The sequence below is a fragment of the Alosa sapidissima genome, chromosome 4 (assembly GCF_018492685.1).
Source record: "Alosa sapidissima isolate fAloSap1 chromosome 4, fAloSap1.pri, whole genome shotgun sequence".
In the NCBI taxonomy this organism is placed as follows: domain Eukaryota; kingdom Metazoa; phylum Chordata; class Actinopteri; order Clupeiformes; family Clupeidae; genus Alosa; species Alosa sapidissima.
In genome coordinates this window covers 3,303,994-3,327,341 of record NC_055960.1, presented here as the reverse complement: position 1 = coordinate 3,327,341, position 23,348 = coordinate 3,303,994, and the positions used below count along the sequence as shown (strand labels likewise).

At 39.7% G+C, this 23,348-nt stretch overlaps 1 protein-coding gene across 4 annotated transcripts in view; it reads right to left on the bottom strand.

Moving 5' to 3' along the window:
* The window catches only part of ccdc66 (coiled-coil domain containing 66), a 35,733-nt gene extending 13,514 nt beyond the window's left edge, over nt 1–22,219 (bottom strand). For 2 of the 4 annotated variants that reach the window (XM_042089992.1, XM_042089993.1), the window contains exons 1-15: nt 22,059–22,219; nt 21,504–21,562; nt 16,882–16,916; nt 16,397–16,778; nt 15,634–15,745; nt 15,437–15,543; nt 14,214–14,317; nt 13,189–13,305; nt 12,887–13,018; nt 12,496–12,734; nt 10,550–10,634; nt 10,256–10,417; nt 8,270–8,438; nt 5,958–6,062; nt 5,217–5,674 (exon numbers count right to left, since the gene is read on the bottom strand). In XM_042089992.1, coding sequence (XP_041945926.1) covers nt 5,217–5,674; nt 5,958–6,062; nt 8,270–8,438; nt 10,256–10,417; nt 10,550–10,634; nt 12,496–12,734; nt 12,887–13,018; nt 13,189–13,305; nt 14,214–14,317; nt 15,437–15,543; nt 15,634–15,745; nt 16,397–16,778; nt 16,882–16,916; nt 21,504–21,562; nt 22,059–22,069 — 2,277 coding nt within the window. In that variant the 5' untranslated portion in view covers nt 22,070–22,219. Of the gene's footprint in view, nt 1–5,216; nt 5,675–5,957; nt 6,063–8,269; nt 8,439–10,255; nt 10,418–10,549; nt 10,635–12,495; nt 12,735–12,886; nt 13,019–13,188; nt 13,306–14,213; nt 14,318–15,436; nt 15,544–15,633; nt 15,746–16,396; nt 16,779–16,881; nt 16,917–21,503; nt 21,563–22,058 lie in introns of those variants that run through there. The other 2 variants (XM_042089994.1, XM_042089995.1) reach the window with 2 other exon arrangements.
* Between the last annotated feature and the right edge of the window lie 1,129 nt (nt 22,220–23,348).

The window sequence follows — 23,348 nt, the reverse complement described above, 5'->3', positions numbered from 1 at the left end:
ATTAATCGTTCAAAAAATAATCGTTTATCCCAGCCCAATTCTAAAGAGAATGCTGGTTTTCTTGGATCTATGGACATCCAAAATGGAGATTTTTACAAACAAGTATATACGTATATATACTCTTTTGATCCCGTGAGGGAAATTTGGTCTCTGCATTTATCCCAATCCGTGAATTAGTGAAACACACACACAGCACACAGTGAACACACATAACTGTGAGGTAAAGCACACACTAATCCCAACGCAGTGAGCTGCCTGCTACAGTGGCGCTCGGGAAGCAGTGAGGGGTTAGGTGTCTTGCTCAAGGGCACTTCAGCCGTTCCTACTGGTCGGGGTTCGAACCGGCAACCCTTTACAAGGCCGAAGCACTAACCAGTAGGCCACGGCTGCCCCCGTGGACAAGGACATGATGGTTACCCAGTGGACAAGGACATGATGATTACTATGGATGGGTATTGGGTGTTCGTATATAGCAAGTCAGTCAGTACTCTACTGGGCTTTACTTGTTTTGTAGCCTACTGTACCTCGATGTCCATCCATCGTAAAAACATGTCTGTAGACCCTGCTTATTAGTACAAGTTGTTTTAAAGCAGAGACTCTGATATGGTATAACCACCTAGCTTCATATTAGGTTCCCAAGGAAATCTGTCTGAAACATTGAAAACATGATAATGTACATTACTTGTGAATCTGTTTCCATTGCATGCCACATGACCAGTGGTTAAAGTGGGATTTGGCAGGTGGGGGAACCCTAAAATCCAGTGTCGGTGCAACGGGGAAAAATGATTCACCGTTGGACAACATATTGAGTATCGTGGTGTAGCAATACTTTTTGGACAAGAATTGATAGCTTCTTGGTCACCTCTGTACACACGAAAATTAACTCCCCAATTATTTTAACAATATAATCGCGCTGTATCGTTGGTATGAAAGAATATATTTATTATTAAATTATCCGAGATGGCGGAACTGCGTTCCTCCCACTTTAATTCCTGCATATGACCGCTGTCTGCTGTGTTGGGCTGATAGAACAGTGCTAATGGAGTAATGCCAAGCTAGATTAACATTTTCCAATGTTAAAACCATTTATCACATGAAAAATAACAATGTTATTATCATGTGATAATAACAATAATAACAATACTCTGTGTTTCCAGGATATCATGTTCAAGTTGTAAAAATATTTTTTAGTGAATAGTGAAATAGTTCACAAATATAAATCAGCCACAAAACTTCTGTTAGACTTTTTTTGAGGATGGTCACTGAAAGGAGCTGTAACAAATATCGGAGGCTGCTGAAAAGGCAAGCCAATGGCTATGGCACTCACATGGTATTTGGGGTCATGTTGTAACCTGAATTGACTCTGAGACGCTGCTGCTGTGTTTCTGGAGTGGTAGTTGTTGGTGTCTACATCAAGGGCTTGCGTGTCGGCTGTGTATGTTGTTGATCAGATCATAAGTGTCTACAGTAATGAAGAGGAATGACTAGAGAATTTATGATATTGCTTGGATGTTGGTATGTTGCTGATCGGATCATAAATGGCCATAGCAACAAATATTTGTTGGTATTTGTTGGTGTCTGCATCAAAGGCTTGCGGTTTGACTGGGTATGTAAATTATCAGATAATAAACCACCAAAGCAATGAAGAGGATTGACTGAAGAATGAGTAGGTATTTGTGGGTGCCCACATCAAGGGCTTACAGTTGGTCTGGTTATGTTGCTGATTGGATCAGAAACTGTGGGAGCAAAGAAGAGGAATTACGACTTTGGTGGTACTTCTTGGTGCCCTCATTAAGGGTTGGTGTTTTGTTTGTTGTATAGTTGCTGATGGGATCATAAATGGCCACAGCAAAAAAGATGATTAACTGAAGAATTTGTTGGTATTTGTGGGTGCCCACATCAAGGGACTGCAGTTTGCTTGGCTGTGTTGCTGATCGGATCATAAATGGCCACAGCAAAGAAGACAAATTACCAAAAAATGTGTCGGTATTGGTTGGTAGACAACCTATCATGAGTGTGGAGGGAGCTGGGTCTGAGATGCCAGATACCCACTGTTGAGCCTTCTGGAGGTCACCGATGAATGACGAAGACGAAAGTGCAAGTGAATATTTGTACCAAATTTGAAAAAACATCCCTACAGGCATTTATGATATACAATTTTCTCAAGAATGCAAGATCCTTGACCTCGACCTTTGACCACCAGATTCAAATATTTGTTATCTGTGAGTCAAAGTGAATATTTGTATCACATATGAAATTATGTCAGGGATTTTTTGAGATTTATCCACCACAAAGGGATATACATAAGGTCACAGTGACCTTGACCTTTGACCTTTGGCTACCAAAATGTTACAAGTTATTATTTGAATCCAAGTGACTGTTTCTAGCCCTGAGATATGTTGGAGATATCACATTTGCAAATATTGGACCTATGGGTATACTGGTGTATGTCAACCAATGATGTTATTTTGAGCTACCTTAAGGAATATATTGTACTTAGGACATTAAGGGCCTGTCCACACGGAGACGCTTTTTAGGTTAAACACAGAGGTTTTGCTTCGTCTTGGCCGAGCGTCCAAACGAATCCTGTAAACGCACTGCCCGAAACCGCACTTTTCTGAAACTGTAGCCCGTTTGAATTCGTTTAGACAGCAAAACCGCACATCCTGCTTGCGTATCGATGATGTCATCGCCACACCTCAGCTGCCCTGGACTTGCACTTATAGTATTGCCTAACAATACTAGTTTTCATACATGACATTACCTACGATTACACTCCGTAAGATAAATATCACAACTGGTGCTGCGCAGCGCCGATAGCTTATGACTTGGTGGACTGAACACTGTTTTTCCCGGTGTTTTTTATGCATTCTAGCTACCGTCAGTGACGCGAGAGAACTTAAGTTATTAGGAAAGTGCGGTGTAAGTTTAGGCCACATTAATTTGTGCCTAGTGCCAGTGTCATTCATTTATTTTACATGTCTTACAACATATATACATGCATTCACAGTTAAAGTGAAATCAGATATAAGCATACAAAGACGCTTAGAACTCACGTTTAGCCGATGGTAGCACACTGAATGCAAATGTGCGATTTGATGCAGGCAAACGTATTGACTGTTACTAACGAAGGTTTTATAGCAATATTATAAATGTGGCGACAGAATAGCCTAGAACTTGGGTAAGCCTTGCGTTTAGTAGCCTAATTGCGGTGATAGCCAAAACTAATGTGAATCACGGACTATCCTACAACCAAAGAAAGTAAAGGTGATTAGTAGGCCTACCTGCGTTAGCCAAATAAAGGACGGGACTGCACCCTTCACAAACCGTAAAATAAAGTTTATTAGTTTTACAGTTGACAGTTCACCATCAGTCCACACAAACAATTCTGGTTTCCTTGCACTAGCCATTTCGTCGTAGCCTATTCTGTCTGTTTGGCAAGTTTTGGTCAATTTCTGTAAAGAAACAGTGCCACCTATAGGCCTGGGGTATGAAGTAACGTGTTGAGTTGTGTTGAGATGGATCCGTTTGGATGCAAATATTCTTGATACGGTTCCAGGGAAGACGGAGGAAAAAAAGATCGGTTTGGTACGTGTGGACTAGGCCTAAATCTAGCTTGGATTTGATCAGTAGACATGATTGATGATAATATATCCATTTGTCCATAAATGACCTAAACATTATGTTTCAACCAATCATTGAAATAGATATGTATTTGAAATCACTGGCTGGATCACACTATTTAGGCGGTTACAGCGACAAAAATAATAAAAAGGACGAGCATTTTTCTTTTGATTTATGAAGTCCACGGATGGCCCTTTCATGTGCAGAAAGAATTTTGAAAAAAGGAGGTTGCTCATCGGAGATATTCAGGTCTGAATATTGCTATTTTTTGGGTACTCGCCAAAAGGCATGTGACATAGTGGAGACGTGCAGTCCTGGACTGACACCAGTCACACCTTACGCCTTGTAACTCAGTTTTAAACTAACCTTGGATGGACCTTTGATGGCATGGATTGTTATGGATTGTGTTTAAATCTGACAGCAGGAGGGATTTCAAGCATGGGGGCCTAACTCCCCCTGGGTTGTTTCAAATTTTGTACTATTTTGGCTTTTTGAGTTTTTAGGTGGACCCTTCAAACTGTCCAAGTTTCATCAAAATCAGTGACGTAGCATGTGTCACCCCCGCCTGGTCCTCTCATGGACACACCCTTAAGAACTCCAACATTTTCTTATTTACATGCTGTGATTTGTATAGTTACAGCGTGTACAGTACAAATAACAATGTCAAATGAGACACAGCCGTTTTGTAAGCGTATACAGACTTGGTACTATGTTCACATTCAGGCGAAGCACTGCTACTTGGGTGGAGTGATTTGCAAGCAGCACCTGAAAAGCTCCGGTGTTACTTCTTCAAACCCCAAGAAGCAGTGCTTTGCAAATCACTCCGCCCAAGTAACAGTTTGTCACCCAACAAAACTAGAATTTGAATGTTGTACATGTCCTTCCATGAGCTACTGGAGTCTTTCAAAAAGATTCTAAATGAAATCAGGTCCGTGGGTCTCCAAAAGTTCTAGTCTGAGGTTGTCGGAGTTAGCAACAGTAACTAAGGGGAGGTGGGACTTTGTGAAGGGTCAACTATGATCAGATATGGTCAAGTAAATATTAATATCATATATAATATAAAGAAAAAGAAAATGTTTCATATTTATTTTTTAAAGTTTAAAGGCGCTCTAAGCGATGCCACACGTTTTTTTAAGCTAAAACATTTTATGTCACTTACAGCAAACATCACCTCACCATCCGCTAGCTGCCTGTGTCCTGAATACACTGTAAAAAAACGCAATCTCTGTGGACAGCCCAGGCTCCAAAAACGGCAACAAAAACAACCTGGGCAAACCAAGCCCATAAAAACATAACAAACTGTTCCAGCAAATCACACATGAGATGCGCGTTTAGGAGAGTTTCAATTGCACGGGAGGGAGGGGGAGGAAGTAGCGAGCTAGTTTTCTGTTTTGTTTGAAAGTCAACAGAAGTGACGTTACCCAGCATTGCTTAGAACACCTTTAATGTCTTATCAAATCTAAGCCTTCCATAGAGACATGGAGCCTGAGGGATATCAGATCTGCGGAAACCTTCAGTTGAAACCTACATGATCTTCTCCAGCTGCAGTTGCTCACAAACACAGATCATAGAGGTTAACATTACTTCCATACCTTCATGTACAGAGACGTGCTGGTTGCAAGTTCTTGTGGTAATGGAGCTGAGGTTCTGGAGTATGCATTCCTCTCTACTAATGTCAACAGCTCCATCTGCCTGCGCAAGCGGCTCTCCTGTCGGTGCAGACGCAGGCCTGGTGGGTACCGCTCAGACGCAGGAACAAATGGCCTGCTGGGCTGTCGCGTGTTCCACTCGGGCCGTTTTCCATTGACTGGCCTGGTCCTGTGGCTGGTGCGTTGAAACTGTTCATACAGGTTGCTCTCTCTAACTTCTTGAGGCTCCGCTGTGGCATTCCACATGTTCTCCTTCCATGAGCTCTGCTCCTGCAGCTGTGTCTCTTTTTGAGATCTCCTGGGCTGGGATGGAGGAGCTGGACAGTGCTCCACAGCCATGTCCATGATAGGGGCAGGATAGCCACAGTGGGCTCTGGCATCTGAGATTACACCAGCCATATCTACCGGGTCATGAAAATGCAACAAAATGGTAAGATGTTAAAGGCGATATAGTTTCAGAGAGGACTTTTCAAAAGATTTTCCAGGCCCCTTTCTCTCAAATTCAAAGAACCAACATGGCATACGTTGACAGGCGCTTAGTTTGATTTGTCCATCTAATTAATACACGAAAAACACTTAAGAGACACATTTTAATTCAATTAATATCTCACTATACAAACTTAATTGATTTGGTTTAAACAAAATGACAATAGGAAACAAAGAAAGCAAAGGTTGAGTCATTACCTGTCTGCACACCTGTTTCTCGTCTGGGAGAGGCTGGGCTGAGTTCCTCAATTCTCAAAGCATTAGATAGGCTATCAGATGGACTTTGAGACTCTGTGATGTGGGCTACAGGTCAGAAAAAAAAAAAACTTTTGTTATAACCCGAATTCTGAAAAAGTTGGGATGCTTTGTAAAATGTGATTTAAAAAAGAATGCTATGATTCACAAATCATGTCAACCCTATATTTCGTTTTTGTAACACCGTTTAAACTATGGTCCTGAAATGAGTTTAGCTCGCCATTCCCATAGATGCCACTGCGTCTATTTCACACTTCTTGACGCCTAGCCACTTTTTAATTGTCATAATGATATAAAAAGAATGAGTTTAGCAGAGGTAGTCCTAGTCGACGCAAACACCGACGTTTGGAGGTCCTTTGCTATGTGTAACAGACCACTGTCAATGGCAACGGATTTTGTGTCTTCATTGAAAGTGAAATCACACTGATGGATCAGCTGCATTCTAAAGAATGTTTAATCAGTGTTGTGTGGCAAACTATTTGTTTCTCCTATTTGTGACGCCTAGCCGGATATTTACTTAAAGCATCTTACTGTAAGGTCAGTAAATGCATTATAACTAGTGCTGTCAAACGATTAAAAAATGTAATCACGATTAATCGCTGAATTCCTATAGTTAATCACGATTAATCACATATTTTATCGCATGATTAAAATTCTATTATTTTGCATTTCTGAACTTTTCAGGAGTCCATGTTAACAATATAAAGCAATTATTATTGTGTGTATCTTGATTACGATTCAAATGAAAGCAAAGCAAGTTACTTATTAACTTAACTTTAAGACGTAGGTCTATTTGATTATTTCAAATCAATTTTCAAAAGATGAGCAGCAGACCTGAGGCAACACAATATATTCTTCAGAAATATAGCTAATAAAGGGCATAACAAACATAAAATACTATATTCATTATCTTTGAGTTCAGTTGAAAGGAACTTTTCGACATGAGTGCACTGCCATTTTATAGGCCTACAGTCTATGGTGGTGCACTGTCACTTGCCACACACATCAGCGCCTAAGTTTTTAACACGCAAACACTGGATGAACAATGGATTTTATGGAGCGGCGTCGACCAAATATAACTGAATCGTGATTTACACGGCGGCAAAGTGTGATGCTGGTGTGCAGAGTTGTATTGAAAAGAATGGAATCTTATGTACAGTAAATGAATGTCGAAAGCAGAGTGCATCGCACTCATGTCGGCATCGGTGTCCACAGCAATTTAAAACACCATTCAGCTGACCGGGAGTTCAGAACTGCGTTGGTGTTTATTGTACGAATCTACTCTTTGGCCGGCTCGTAAACCCAAACAAGTGTGTGCAGCCTGCCTTTACGTAGCCTACTAAAGGCGCATCATCATAAGGCTACTGTACATTTAATCTGCATCACGCCCCATTTTAGCGGAAAACAAGTAAACATACATAGATCATTGATTCTAATGGGAAAGACAGATAGCCTAATCACACCTTGACGTTACATCTAGTTGTTCATTTACAGGCCATTCAATAATTTTACTAACACGGCAGTTATAAAGAACTATGTGTATGTAACTTACTCATGTCGAAACGATGTAGGCTACATTACAACCCATTCAGCACGTACTAGCTACACTTACCATATCCCATGTAAAACGGTTAGCTTGCTAGCTAGCTAACTGTGGAACTTCAGTATAACAGGCATAGCCAATTATCTCACCTAGTTGTAGGAAAAAGGCTACGTTCATATTACAAGTGATAGAATGAATGTGTGACTTATGTTTAGTTGATGTTATGACATGTAAAGGCTTGCCGAACTTAGTTATAGTCAGCCACGGGCAGTTTGACTGTACATTCGTGACACTCCTATTAGGCTAAACTGGAAAGAGCAAAAAATAGGAACATAATGGTCACATTAATCCCATAAACACACAGATAACTCTTACACCAACCTTATTTTGTGCCTTTTATTCATGTTTGTTTCAAGATTTAATAAGTATAACCCCTTTTCGCTCCCCACTTCTATGCAGCATAGGTTTCCATTATCCAAACAGCTCCCTTTCCCCTAAAAGGGGGCGTGTACATGCAGCACGGTCTAGCTAGATCCAGTGTGGTGTTGTAGTTGTTCTAACGTTACTAGTTGTTGCAACAGCTTGTGAAAAAGCTACAAAGTTAATAACGCGTTTAACTGACAGCACTAATTATAACATCTTATGCACGAATCAAACTATCTGAGGTATTACATTACTGGCCAGGGAGGAGTGCCAACAGTTGTGGACTTACTTTGCACTGAGTCAGCCGATCCTCTCTCTAGACTCCCCAGCAGCTTTGAGACATCATGGCCTTTCCTTGCCAATTCGCGGATACGTTGCAGCTGCTTGTCCTTTTGAGCTTCCTCTTGTGCACGCTGCACACTTAGCAACATTTCTTCTGTCCTACGGCAGAGCAGCTCCTGTACAAAGTCAACATACCAAATACTACATCAATCTACATCAGAATCTGTATCAGCTTTACTGGCCAAGTTTGGCCAAAAGCAATTGCTGTATCAGTTAATATTTGGCAAGCTAAGCCCCGCTTTAGAACTGTACTCCTTAAACCGGACGATTTGGAGTTTAACACACTAAGATGAATGTGCTGTGTGAAAAAAAGTTTTTTGTTCAGCTGATTCGGTGCTAAACCACCTGGAAACTGGAACTACGATATCCCGACCATAATGATGCAGGAAGGGTCGGACATCCATTTAACAAAGATCCACATACATTGCTGTGCATGAGTTAAGACACCCATGCTAAAGTTGACTAAAAAGAGGAATAAAAACATCTTTTGGAAATCTTAATGCCTTAATTTAAAAAATGAAGAAAAATCCAACCTTTAAGGACACCAATTTTTTGGGGTTTTTTCAGACAGGCAGATGTTTATTTTTAAATGCCAGTTATTTCATGGATCCAGGATACTATGCATCCTGATAAAGTTCCCCTGGCCTTTAAAGGTTGGATTTTTCCTGATTTTTGACCAGTTGTGTGTTCAGTTAAAAAGCAAGTGCTTCCTCGAGTGCATACTAAACATTTGCCCCAAGTTGTGTGCCATTGCCACATTTGCTAAATTATTATGCCATTTGCGATTGAATGCACATCTAATGTAACATGCAACAACCTGATTTCTACTGCTCTAATTTTGAAGTAGTAGCCACCGACACAAAATTAAGAGGAAATACTGTGGAAGAAAGTCAATGTTTTGGCAATAAACTACATCAACACAACAATATGTGGAGTGAAACTGAAAGGGCCCTACTTATTGTTAAATGGCAATGTGAGCGGCAGCCAGGGGAGGACACATCAGCAGGATCATTTAAATGGCAGCTGCGACTAGGCTACATTGTGCGTGGGCCCTAAATCTGATACAGTGGCGGCAATAACTTTCGCCATGGCAAAATGAACGTAGAGGAATCACTGCAAAAATACAGTTAAGCCAAGGTGACGCCACCAGCTATGCACAGGGAAGGTGTGAATTGACCTGCATCTTACCCTTTTGTGTTCAGACATACAGTGCTGGCCAAAAGTATTGGCACCCATGCTAAAGTTGACTGAAAAGAGGAATATAAAATCATCTTTTGGAAATTGATCTTAATGCCTTAAGTGAAAAATGAGGAAATATCTAACCTTTAAGGACACCAATTTTCTTAGTGAATGAATAATGTATCATAAATAAATAAATGTTCTTCCTTAAAATACAGGGGTCATAAGTATTGGCACCCCTATGTTAAATTCCCATAGAGACAGGCAGATTTTTATTTTTAAAGGCCAGTTATTTCATGGATCCAGAATACTGTGCATCCTGATAAAGTTACCTTGGCCTTTGGAATTAAAATAGCCCCACATCATCACATACCCTTCACCATACCTAGAGATTGGCATGGGTGTTACTTCAGTTAGCCTATTAGCTGGTTTGATTTGAAAATTGTGCTAATATGCCAACTGAAATAACACCTAATTTCTCCACGTTCATATGCTGTGGATATTACAAATATTGGCACAACAATAATAAAGTATTGTGTTTGTAGACAAAATACTGATTGATGTTATGTGGTAGGGGTGGCACCATTGATTATATACTTATTGATATTAACCATTTTGATTTATAGTAATACTAAATTACAAAACTGTCACAAATCTTTGAAACGTGTGTGAGATTATGATCAAATTATTTATGAACCATAATCTAATTATACAGTTGTCAGACCTGAGAGTGACACTCCTAACTACTTCTTACCTCTTTGACTCTCTCTCTCTGGGAATCAAGTAGGTACTGCTGTTGAAGACATTCTCTCTCCTTTGCGACTCTTCTTTCCTCCTCTTGTTCCTGCTGTTTTCGTTCTAACTCTTCCTTCTCTCTCTGCCTCCTCCTCTCCTCCACCTGAGTGTTGATCGCTCGCTGTATCATAACCACACACACAAACATGAGGCATTATATTTTTTTAATCATGACAATAGCTGGTGTTGTTGTAACTGTGTCATGTTGTTGTTGTTTGAACAGATTAGATGATAAAATGGTTGACCTGACTACCTGGTGCTCTAACTGCTTCAGACGCTTCCTCTCTCTCTCCTCTAACTGTGCAGGGTCCAAAAGAGCAGTCATAGTGCGCAGGTAGCTAAAAAGTGAAGGATATATAATCAACATAATTCTAACATATACAACACATACACATATCATGGCCCAATTTTATGCATTTTCTTTGTGGTTCTTCAAATAAAAAAGTGTGAGCATGACTACAATAGCTGCATTGTGATTAGTGCTGCCACTAAACTAACAACTGATTTTCTAATGACTAATCTTTCGACACATTTTTCGATTAGTCGACTAATCTAAACGACTAATTTCGTGTGTTTGTTATTTCATTATGTCCATTTTATTTTGAACTCAACTGAAGGGCCAAAACATAACATGTCACCTGTGCCATAAATAATATAAATAATTTAGGTTAAAACATTTGGTAACACTTTACTTGATGGTTGAGTTCATAACACATTCATAGCAGCTGTCATAAACTGCACATAAAGCATTCGTGACTGTTTCATGAGACATGACTCAACATTCATACCAAACCTTTTATGAATGTGGAAGACAGAACGATAACAACTTGTCAAAATAAAAGTCCAACAATCGCAAAGCAGCATTGCCATTTTTCTCTCCAGCCTTTGCAAATATTTCATGAATATCTTATGAAGTTTACATCGAATGTCACTTTACTATACAAGTTGTGAAGTATTCATAATCACTGAATTTAACACTGGGAGGTAAACTAGCCTACATTCAGCTGACCCGTATTTGTGTAACCTGGAACGGTTGGACATTCCGAGTAGCAAAAGATGAGAAATCATCTGCAAAGGTATCATAAAACAAATACATTTTTATGAAACAAAAATTATTTGCTTGACCATGTTCTGTCTTTTTGGCACTGGAGTAGCCCATTGACTCAGATGTGACGTGATCAGGTAAGAGGTTTGGAACAAAAACGGCAATGCTGCTTTGCAATTGTTGGACTTTTATTTTGACACATTGTTGTCGTTCTGTCTTCCACATTCATGAAAGGTTTGGTATGAATGTTGAGTCATGTCTCATGAAACAGTCATGAATGCTTTATGTGCAGTTTATGACAGCTGCTATGAATGTGTTATGAACTCACCCATCAAGTAAAGTGTTACCAAACATTTTATGTCACTTACTGCAAACATCACCTAACCAACCGCTAGCTGTCTGTGTCCTGAATCACTGTAAAAAAAAAAAAACGCTATCTCTGTGGACAGCCCAGGCTCCAAAAACGGCAACAAAAACAAACTGGGCAAGCCTAGCCCATAAAAACATAACAAACTGTTCCAGCAAATCACAGACGAGATGCGCGAGTTTCAATTGCACGGGAGCAGCACGGGAGGAATGGGGAGGAAGTAGCAAGCTAGCTCTCTGTTTTGTTTGAAAGTCAACAGAAGTGACGTTACCCTGCATCGCTTAGACTAGAGCACCTTTAACCTCATAAGTAAACTGCTCAAAAACATTATGTATTAACAATCTAAGCATAAGTATCAGCATTTTCATTAGGCTATAGTATATCATGGGTGTGTTCGTATTTTCCATCTGACATGTTGTGGACGCTCCGAGAGTGTGACGCTGTTTACACTTGCGTGCATGGCGGGGTTTAAAACATTACTGCCAAAGTCTAAGAAGCCTGTTTAACATCTAAAGGCAGTCATTGTACTTCTCAAGGGTTAATAAACAATACAGACTATTTGAGACGGGAGACCAAAAATATATAGGCGGTCAATAGTAAAGCGACACGTCCACTAAAAAATTGCCATTGACTAATTTTCATGGTCAATTACGTTGACTAAGTCGACTAATCGCGGCAGCACTAATTGGGATGTCAGAGATAATTATGACACACCCAGGCTAGCGATTTACTTCACTTGCACATATATTCAGTATGAAGGTAGTTAACTAAACAGGCAGACAAAAACCTTGCTTTCGGGGGGTTGTTTCCAGATGTTGTGTCCACACTGGACCTGCCTTGGCTGTCTCTTCCAGACACACTTACGGCCTCCCAGCCACTGGACAATGTTCTTGATGGAGAATGGTGGCGTGACGGGGAGCTGCAAAGCTCTGCCTCTCCCTTGTCATAAGGCAAAAATGAGGGCTGAGGCAGAAGACTCTTATGTAAGGAGTCAAAGTGCATTGCCCAGCGGTCATGGTCCTCGGCCTAAAAACAATTATGTTAGTGAGAACATGAGCATTCTGGAACTACAACATTTTTTGATTAATAGCCATGAACCAGTCAGGGCAAAATCATAATTTAAAAAGGTAAAGTTCTAAGTTGTAGTTCATATAGGTTATACAGGTCATATACTGTACTTGGTTGTGAAGTAGTTTCTCCTGCCTGCGTCTCTGCTGGACCTCTTGCCTCTGCTGATCCAGCTCCTGCAGCCAAAGCCTCTGTTGTTCCTTCTTTGCTGTACTGAATGCCGCATCTGAAGGAGCTGCCTCCTGACCAGTTGAATCAGAAGTTTACATCAGTCTTTACAGATTACTGGCACATGCATATCTACCATTAGAGCAGTTATACTCTATGCTCAATGGTCACGCTACTGACAATATTTTACAAATTACGACTGTATGACAATGAACCCCAATATCATGCTAAAGAAAAATCATACCCCCAGGACAAAAGCAGAGCGGATGGCAGCAGGTAGGTCCCTTTGGCTGCTGAAGGTTGATCCCTGGCTGTCTGTATCTCCCATACCAGAGGCTAAACGCAACTTCTCTTTCTGCAGCTGAAACACACAAATCCGTCCACATTCATTGGCACCAATAGAATGGTTTGCCAATGGTTTCTCCAAAAAGTGACCTTGGTGCAAATAGATTTTATAGGGCTCTATCTCGGTGATCTAATACACATGGTCACTCACAAATAGCTTAGGCAAGGCAATGCAAGGCAAATTTATTTGTATAGTGCATTTCATACACGGTGGCAATGCAATGTGCTTCACACAAAAACAATGATAAAACAGATAAATAAAAATATAGAACTACATACAATTTTAGTAATAGTAGGAAAAAGTAAAATGTATACATAATGACAGCAAAGAGCCATTTAAAAATAGATCGTAGGTTTCAATAGTAGTTGCTTATGTTGTGATCTAAGGGGTCTTGGTTGAGAATATTGTTTAAACAGGTCATGTAAGTAGTTTGGCCCCATCCCCTTCAATGACTTAAAGCTGCAGTTGGCAAGATTTTTTTGATCATATTCACTGAAACTGAGACTATGCGCCGACAGAACAACATAAATCAGCCGGTTTTAGAAAAAAAAAAAAAAAAAAAATCACACTCCACCCGCACTCCACTAGAGCCTGTTATTTGTTTGCAAGTTAGTTGCAAAAATCCACAGCTCCCGGTTCTTCTGGTCAAATCAAAGCAGGGCTGTGTGAGATCTGACTGTCAATCACAGTCTGGTGCACACTGACGAGCACAAACTCGATGAGAGGGTGCTCGGTGGTCGTGGGGGAGGGGCATGAGAGTAAATATTCAAAATTTTGGCTAAGTCCCTTCAATCTGTTAGACTTGCCAACTGCAGTTTTAAAGGGAGCTATAGCTCTTTCACCAAAATAGATGTTTAAGGCCTCCAAATTAACTTGACACTGAACATAATCATTATGCTTTTTATGATCTGAAATGAACTTACCCTGACTGGTGCATCCCTAGAGCTGGATTTAATTTGCCTCGTTCCTCCTGGTAGTGTAGCCTCAGCACTTGCTGTCTCCTGACGTTTTTCAAGTAACTGGTCATCTGAAAAACAATGCTTTTTGTTTTTGATGTCAACTTACACAACTTAAACATCCAGAGCCTAGGTTGGGTGCGTGCGCGCAGCATGGGGTCAGAAAAATGGCACAGCTAATAGACTGGCATGTTGAGCTGCCAAGATATGCACTGCATGTCGTTGTTACCCATGGGCCGCGAACCGTACCTAATAAATTAGTCTTAGCTAATGGCGATTGAAAATTCAATGGTATGGAAAGCTTTCTGACCCCGATATGCGCACACTAGAGGTCTGTCCGCCCGCTCCCGCAATATTCTGTCCCGCTTCCGCATTAATGTGTCATTTTTAGTCCCGCTCCCGCCCACATCTGTAACATGATGTCCCGCTCCCGCCCGCTAAAGCCCGCATGCAGGAGGGATAGCCTATTCAGCTTTTCTTTCTGTCTCACGAAAGGAGCACACACACCTGAGAAAGACTCCAGATGTCAGTTTCTTGGTTCTGAATGTAGGCTAACAACTGAAGTAGGCCTAGTCTGGTGCCCTCTTCCTCTGTCATGCTTTAGATTTCGAGTTTTGACAATGAGCAGCAGGAACAAATTGAACCCACGTAAACGACAATATAGGCTATAGGCCTGCTATCCGTCAGTTATGCTTAAACCCCGTTTTTTTAATGCTGCCTAACAGAACATCCAGCTAAACTACAATTATGAACACTACTTTAATAATTTACATATTTAATTTTACGCACATATTTAATTTGCGGGAGTGCAGTGAATCATCGGTTTGTCCCGCACCCATGAACGCACCTCTCTCATCCCACCCGCTCCCGCAAAGAGCTTTCAAAAGTTGTCCCGCGCCGCACTCTTTGAAGTGATGTGATGTGAAGTTTCTTTTTCTAGTGTGGGCAAGTAGTCGGATAATAAGCAGGATAATGTATAGAACGGCGGTCATTATCGGGAAAATAAGTCCCTTCAGGGCGAAGCAAGACCCCTCTGCTGTGCGTCGGGATCCAGTTCGTCCTGTTGACGAATTTTCCCAACAATGACCGGCATTCTATACCTTATCCCTTACATCTTTTCCATTTACTTGTAGCATCTTTTACAACCCATTGCCTTGTACAAACATACAAAAATAGTTAGTCTTCCACACCTAACTCTCTCCGCCACTGTGCTCTCCTGGCCTCCAGAGCTTCTTTGTCAAGTTCCCGCTCTCCCAGTTTACCAAGGAAGCCAGCAACTGTGCCATTCAAAACTATTCTGAGGAGAAAAGGAGAAAAATCAGATCAACAGCTGAAATTGATATTTTCTTGTTAACTTCTTGTGAACCTAAGGGTAGGATACTCTTACTTATTGTCTTTCCCTTTTTCCTGTGCACTCCCATTCTGACGAAGGTTTCCATCTGAAATGAGTGCCTCATGAGTTTCTCTTGACATGGCTAGCCCATCCTCTCTGGGATTGTCTGTTATTGTTTGGTCAGTAAGACAAACATATATTACATACCTATAAAATACTTATGAAATATAATTATGTTTAAAGGAATGATCCACAGTAAAAACAAACTAGGGTCTATTTATGGATGATAAGTTCAAATTTTAGTTTGGGAGCAAAAATTCATTAATCTGAGGAGTTTTGAGCTAGACCGCTGTTTGCATTAACAATGATTTATTTTTAAACCACTGTCAAGGCTCAACATAGCATTACAGTTCGATAGTAGTGTGGAATGGGTCCTTACAGACAAATCGAAGCATTGTAAACTTTATGGTTATGGTTATACTATTTAGCAGACCAAAAGTGATTTACAGAATATGAACATTAGGCATGACATGACAAAATATGAACACTTGTAAGTGGTTTAAAAATAGTGATTTGTTTTGATTTGGTGCCATGCCTTTTGCGTATTCACTATAAGCCATTGCGTTGAACAGTCTACCTCAAAACTCCGATTAACATATTTTTACTCCCAAACAAAAGTTTAACAAAAGTCATCATCCATAAAATGTCCATAGGTTGTTTTTACTTTGTATCATTCATTCAATGCTGTCAATGGCAATTGCAATTATTAATTTGATTTGTGTAGTGATTTGATATTTTGTTAAAATATAGATCTTACCCATCTGTGTTTTGGAATGAGTATCATCTTGTTCCCCTGGACAGGCCGTTTTGTTTATGTTGCTTAGGATCTGTTGTAGCTGATCTTGTGTCAGACAAACCAGGCTCTCTTTTGGATTATTCTTTTGGATTTCATTTGCCGTCTTCGTCTTGTGAGTGTCAGACCTCTTTACTGATTGCACTCTAGCCACCCTTTTATCTTTTATCTTCCCTGTACCATTAAGCACTGCATGGTTGTCCACATTCGCAGTGGTGGTATCTGAAGTATTCTTATATGAGCCTGGGCTTATTCCTTCAGTCCTCTGGGGCCTCTCACGTGAAGCCTCTTGAGGCACTTGCTTTGAGGCAGTGATTAATTTCGGAGGTCTGTTTCTTGAGGGATTCTGTTGACGGGAGTTTTTTTTTTTGTTATGGTTGACATTTTCATTTGCATGTGAAATATCTGGTAATGGAAACTGACAAAAAAACTAAATCTGTAAAACTTGCCTTGCTAGATTTATTTGAAGTTTTGGATTCAAACCCTAAAACAGAAACAAATCAAGTTTATCTACCAACATTCCAGTTGTCTTTTTAGATTTTTTTCTTTTCATTCATCCTCATGCTGTTCTCAGACCCATACACACACATATACCCCTCACACACACCCTATCCAAACGTTCTTCCTACATACTTCCACACAAACTTTCATGCCCACACACCCACCCCTACACACATCCACACACACCACACTGGTCATGCTACAGTGCCTTTCCTTGATAGCTGGTCGATCTCACGGCTCCACTCTTTTTAAAGCTTCATAAATTGTAGTCCATACATTATCAAATTGTTTATCTTTATTGCTGTCTTCCGGGTCATTCCACGTCAGTTCAACCAGGGCCCACGCACTTAGGTCTCAAAAAATTCTGAAAAAATTACCAGGTGTACCCATGTTACCCAGGAGACACACTGTAAAATTACTCTTATGTAAGATCAATACTTTCCAAGATACAGCCAGTTTTACAGGGGGAGGGGGGTGTCGATTTTGTCCAGCTTCTTTTTCTTGTCAAAGTTCACAAGCCCACAGCGCAAGAACTAAACCATGTAGGAGGCTCAAATTTTGCATGCTGGTACATAAATAGGAATAGTATGTAGCAAAATCGTCACGTTTGGTCTGGATAATCCTGCATGGTCATAGCTGTCCCTCAAAGTTGATACAAATTTTATTGGAGTTTTTGGCGTTTCTGTTTAGGCCTTCAGAAGACATTTGTACTCAACATAGGCTCTTGATTTATTTTCCTTACTGAGATAAGTAGAAACACTCTCACAAAAAACAATGAACAGAAAATAAATTCCTTCAGGGTCTGAACAGCAGACCTTAGAAGTCTAAAGAATCATTTTGGTTATCATTTTCAGAGCACCCAAACACCTTGTGGGAATATACAAAGATTTTTAAAATATTTTTTTCTTTATTCTCCATGATCTTTTCTTTAAAAAAAAAAAAAAAAAAAAAAAGAGGCTGGACAAAATCGACACCCCCCTCCCCCTGTAAAACTGGCTGTATCTTGGAAAGTATTGATCTTACATAAGAGTAATTTTACAGTGTGTCTCCTGGGTAACATAGGTACACCTGGTAATTTCTTCAGAATTTTTTGATACCTAAGTGCGTGGGCCCTGGCTGAATTGACGTGGAATGACCCTTCCGATATTGTACTTTCGATATTCAAATAATATTTCATTAATCTTTTCCAATTTTCGAGGGATGGTGCTTCTTTATTTTTCCAATTTTGCAAAATTACCTTCTTATAAACCGGTGAGAAGAAAATAGTTTGCCAACCCCAATGGGTATCTTATATTTTCAATATTTTAAAAGAGACAGATTTTTTGTGTGAGCACAAACTCATGCTTGCAGACACTTGACATCCACTTTTCAATTTGATCCCAGATTTCTCGAATGTTTCTGCAATACCAAAAGGCATGGATGAGGTCACTTTGTGTGCTACATTTTAAACATTTATCTGAATGTATGTATTTTATCTCTGCTATAGTATATTCATGTCATTACTTTGAAATAGAGATGCACCGATTGCAATTTTCTGGGCCGATACCGATTTCCGATTTTTCATAGAGTTTGACCTGCCGATACCGATTTTAGCCGATTCCGATTTCATTTCTTCTAACCATTTTACAGCACATACACAAATAGTTATTTTCTATCTTTTCTTTGATAGAACATGTTAATATAGACATGTAATCAACTTATCAATAATGAAATGGCTGTTAAAAAAATGGAACTGGTGAGCAGACAGATTCTTCTTCAAGTCTAACTTTAGTTGCAGTATCAAATTATGGATTAAGTTAAGTTATGGAACACCCATTTTATTCTTCTCACATCCAATATCCAACTAAAGATATAAGAAAAATTGTCATGATACATTTGAACATGCTACCATGTAACATATTTTCATATGCATTGATGAATTTATGGGAGGGCGAGGGAAAAGTGGTTGTAGCCTAGGCTATCACCAAACACAGGAGAGGAGAAGTGCTAATAGCGATTAGGTGCTCCACCTTATATGAAAACAGTGCACGTCTGTTTTGCGGTGAAAAAATTAAATCCAAATTCCGGTTAAATTCATCAATTAGGCTATAGGCCTAGAAACTTTCAGAGACGGCTGATTCAGTATTCAGAGCATCAGTTTTCTTGCCTTTCTAATAGGCTATCATTTGTTCACTTTCACGACATCCACTTCTCAATCTACTAGGGTATTTTAAGGCATAGCCCTAGTCTACGTGCAGTAAATAGTTCCGAGTATTTTTTTTAAGTGTTTTCATCTTTTTTTAAAGGTAAAATTGAGTTTTCATCTTTTTTTAAAGGTAAAATTGACAAAATCAGACTCAACATATCTGCTCAATTACAAATTCAACAACCTGAACTTCCAGCAACAAACAGAGGGAAACTAAACTTGATGTCAGAGTTCAGCTTGATAGACTATGAAACACTTGAAAAAACGGTACAGAAAATCAGCTCTTCCACATGTGTCTTAGACACTCTGCCTACCAATTTCTTCAAAACTGTTTTTCACCTCATAGCGGCGGATGTCCTTCAAATTGTAAATGTATCACTGCTGTCTGGCACCTTTCCTAAGTCACTGAAAACAGCTGTTGTAAAGCCACTTCTCAAGAAGAATAACCTGGATGCCTCCATGCTAAACAATTACAGGCCCATATCCAATCTACCTTTTATTGGCAAAATTATTGAAAAAGTAGTCTTTAATCAATTAACCACCTTCCTAACATCAAATGGGTATTTTGATTACTTTCAGTCTGGTTTTCGGGTAAATCACAGTACTGAAACAGCTCTTATTAAAGTTTTCAATGACATAGGCCTCAACACAGATTCAGGTAAAACATCAGTCCTAGTGCTACTGGACCTTAGTGCAGCATTTGACACTGTTGATCACAATATTCTACTACACAGACTAGAACACTGGGTTGGATTTACAGGCACAGTTATCAGCTGGCTAAAATCATATCTACAAGAAAGGAGCTTCTTTGTTGCCATCGGAAACTGTACCTCAACACCAACGTCCTTGACCTGTGGTGTTCCCCAGGGGTCGATCTTGGGGCCACTATTATTCAACCTCTATATGCTCCCACTTGGACAAATCATTCAAAATAATTTGATTTCATATCATAGCTATGCAGATGACACACAAATTTACTTAGCTCTATCACCAAACGACTATGGTCCTCTTGAATCTATGTGTCAGTGTATAGAACAAATCAACACCTGGATGTCTCAAAATTTTCTTCAGCTGAACAAAGAAAAAACTGAAGTAATTATATTTGGTAAAAATGAGGAAAGACTTAGGGTTGCTACTCTCCTTAACACAAAAGGGTTGAAGGCAAAGGATACTGTTAAAAATCTTGGTGTATTAATTGACAGTGATCTAAATTTCAAATGCCACATGAAAGCGATAACTAAATCAGCTTTTTACCACCTCAAAAATATTGCCAAACTCAGAGGGCTGATGTCAAAACATGACTTAGAAAAACTCATTCATGCATTTATCTCCAGCAGGGTTGATTACTGCAATGGACTGTTCACAGGCCTTCCTAAAAAGACTATTAAACAGCTTCAGGTGATACAAAATGCAGCAGCTAGGACTCTAACAAAAACTAAAAGAACTGACCACATTACTCCAATTCTTAAGTCCTTGCACTGGCTTCCAGTAAGTCACAGAATTGACTTTAAAGCACTATTGCTTGTTTATAAATCAGTAAATGGAGCAGGACCTAAATACTTGTCAGACATGCTTCAGCAGTACACACCTTCTCGTCCTCTCAGGTCCCAGGTGAAAAACCTGCTAGTAAAACCTACAGTTAGAACTAAACATGGTGAAGCAGCTTTTAGCTGCTATGCGGCTCAACTGTGGAACCAACTTTCGGATGACATTAAAAAGGCCCCAACTGTAGCTAGTTTTAAATCTAGACTTAAGACCAAACTGTTCTCAGATGCTTTCTGCTAACTGTGCCGAGTTACAAATTCTGAATCTGCCTTGATAATTATTCTACTTTGTCTTTTATTACTTTTTTTTACTACTTTTGCCTTTGTTTTTGCTTACTAATTATTCTTTATTTTTAAATGATTTTACCTTGTGTTTTATGTTTTCTTTTTATTATGATCTTTACCTTTTAACTATTCTTTGACTATATTGCCCTTCTATGCTTTTATTTGTTATTATTGTTTGGTTTTGTTTATGTAAAGCACATTGAATGACCTCTGTGTATGAAATGTGCTATATAAATAAACTTGACTTGACTTGACTTGTCATGCAGTGTATGGGCTACAGTGCACATTTGGGAAGTTATGGTAGGCCAACTTGGAGTAGTGTTGTCACAATACCAAAATTAATGTTTCAATAACGGGCCCCCACCACCTTGACGTCATCAGTGTCATCATTCACACCAGTGGCCATCCTAGATTCTGCTTGACTCTCTCCACACACATGTTAGCATTGTAGTATCATTTCCATCTGTCTGGTGATTTTGACTGGATTTATTTTAATAATCCCTACCATTATGTGTGCCAGGTAAACTAAATCGCTGAAGCAAGCAAATACTCTTACCGTGGCTGGTAAAAATCAGCCTGGGCTTTCCATTTTCGAGCTCAAATAGCAAGCCATCTCTGTGGAGTGAATATAACGTTAACAGGTATCCTTTCTTTCATGTAACTGTAAAGTTATTAGCAGCTACACACAACGTTACTTCGTTTAATTTCCATACATAGGTAGGCATTTGGTAGCCAGCATACTTTACAATACTTTAGCTCGCTTGCTTCCAATGGCATTTGGTAGCCAACATACTTTACAATATTTTAGCTCGCTTGCTCCAATGGTTCACTTCAACTGTCTCTGGTTTCCTTCTTAGCACTATGTTAACCTGCAGGTAACGTTAGCTAACAGCTAGCTGGACTTTAACTTTACCGCTGTGCGAATACCTATGTCGAATACACTGAATATAACTTAAGTTAACTATTTGATGACACTAAGTTCACTGTAGCGGAATATTTCATAGTTGTAAGATGTTAACGTTACGTTACCGTTAAAATAACGCCAGCGAGATAATGCTACGTTAGCCTGGTCAAATGTTCATGTGAACCATATAGAAATATACGCACTTACCCCAGATTCATAATTAACGTATCTGGTCATCTATGTTAGAATCTTCTTGCAGTAAATGTGTTTTTTTTTTTTCTTTTGAAACTGCCTGTCATACCTCATGCAAAATCATAAACAGCAGAGAGACATAACCAGAACGTAACATACACTTCCTGGACAGTGGGTGTTGTGTAGTTACCATAGACATGGTTGCTGACCGCAACAAATAAAAGCTAGCTGGATTGGTCAATTTCTGGGACTAAGACGAGCCTTCATTGGTTTTCAGCATAGCATCAGCATTACGTGAACTGCGGACAAGGGCATCTGGGAATGACAAGGACCCAGTGCAAGGACCGCCCCCTTGATTACTTAGTTTTTCCCACAGCGAGTGTTCATGTGCTTTGCCGTTGGAATGTGTGACAAACACGGATGCCACAACAAAGGTTAAAACATACGCTCACTAATCCTAAATAAACAACTGTATTTGCTTAAAATATAGTGTAAGACGCTTGTGAAAGAAAGATATGCAGCTTTCAAGTGACAAAAACGACACATTCCCAAGTTCACATTAAAACTGTTGGACATGAAAGGCCACATCGACTACAAACGAACTACAACGTGACCAAAAAAGTAGTGATGGCGAACTGAAGCTTTCTGAACCAGTGAAAAAAAAGTTCAGTGCTCTAAGCTTCAGAACTCTATGAGGACTTCTGCTGGTTAAAGTTAAGGATAGTCACAAAATGTTTCACAGACAGCCACGAATGTCTTTGAGTCCAAGATAAATAAATGTTGAGCATGAATTAATGGATAAATAAATAATGACATAAATAGGCCTAACTAAGCCTATTTGGGACCCTGCATAATACAAATGTAATTTGGCTGTGAACATTTCTTGTGTTTATAAACAAATACATCAATTTAGGAGGGAGATGAATGAAGACAGGGCACATTGCACACACATATCTGTAATTATATTAAGTACGTAGCAGAGACAAACTGTAACCTGTGTTGTGTTGAAACTGTGCGATTCAGTCCTGCACACGCCCGGACTTGAACCTGTGAAACAGAAGCATCTCGGAACGGGAGTTGAGCGTGCTGACAATCGAGCTAAAAGCCCAGGCAATATAGCTTTCGTGCCAGCAGCACTCTTGACTCTGTTGACTCTCCTTCTTCAACAACCCACAACGGCGCGCCCCGTGTCGCGCAACTTTAATGCTTTGATTTAAATTTCGAAGCATTCACGTGGGTGTGTGTGAAATGAAGCTTCGGACATCACTGGTCACGTGATTATAACAAAACGAATCAAGCTCCAAG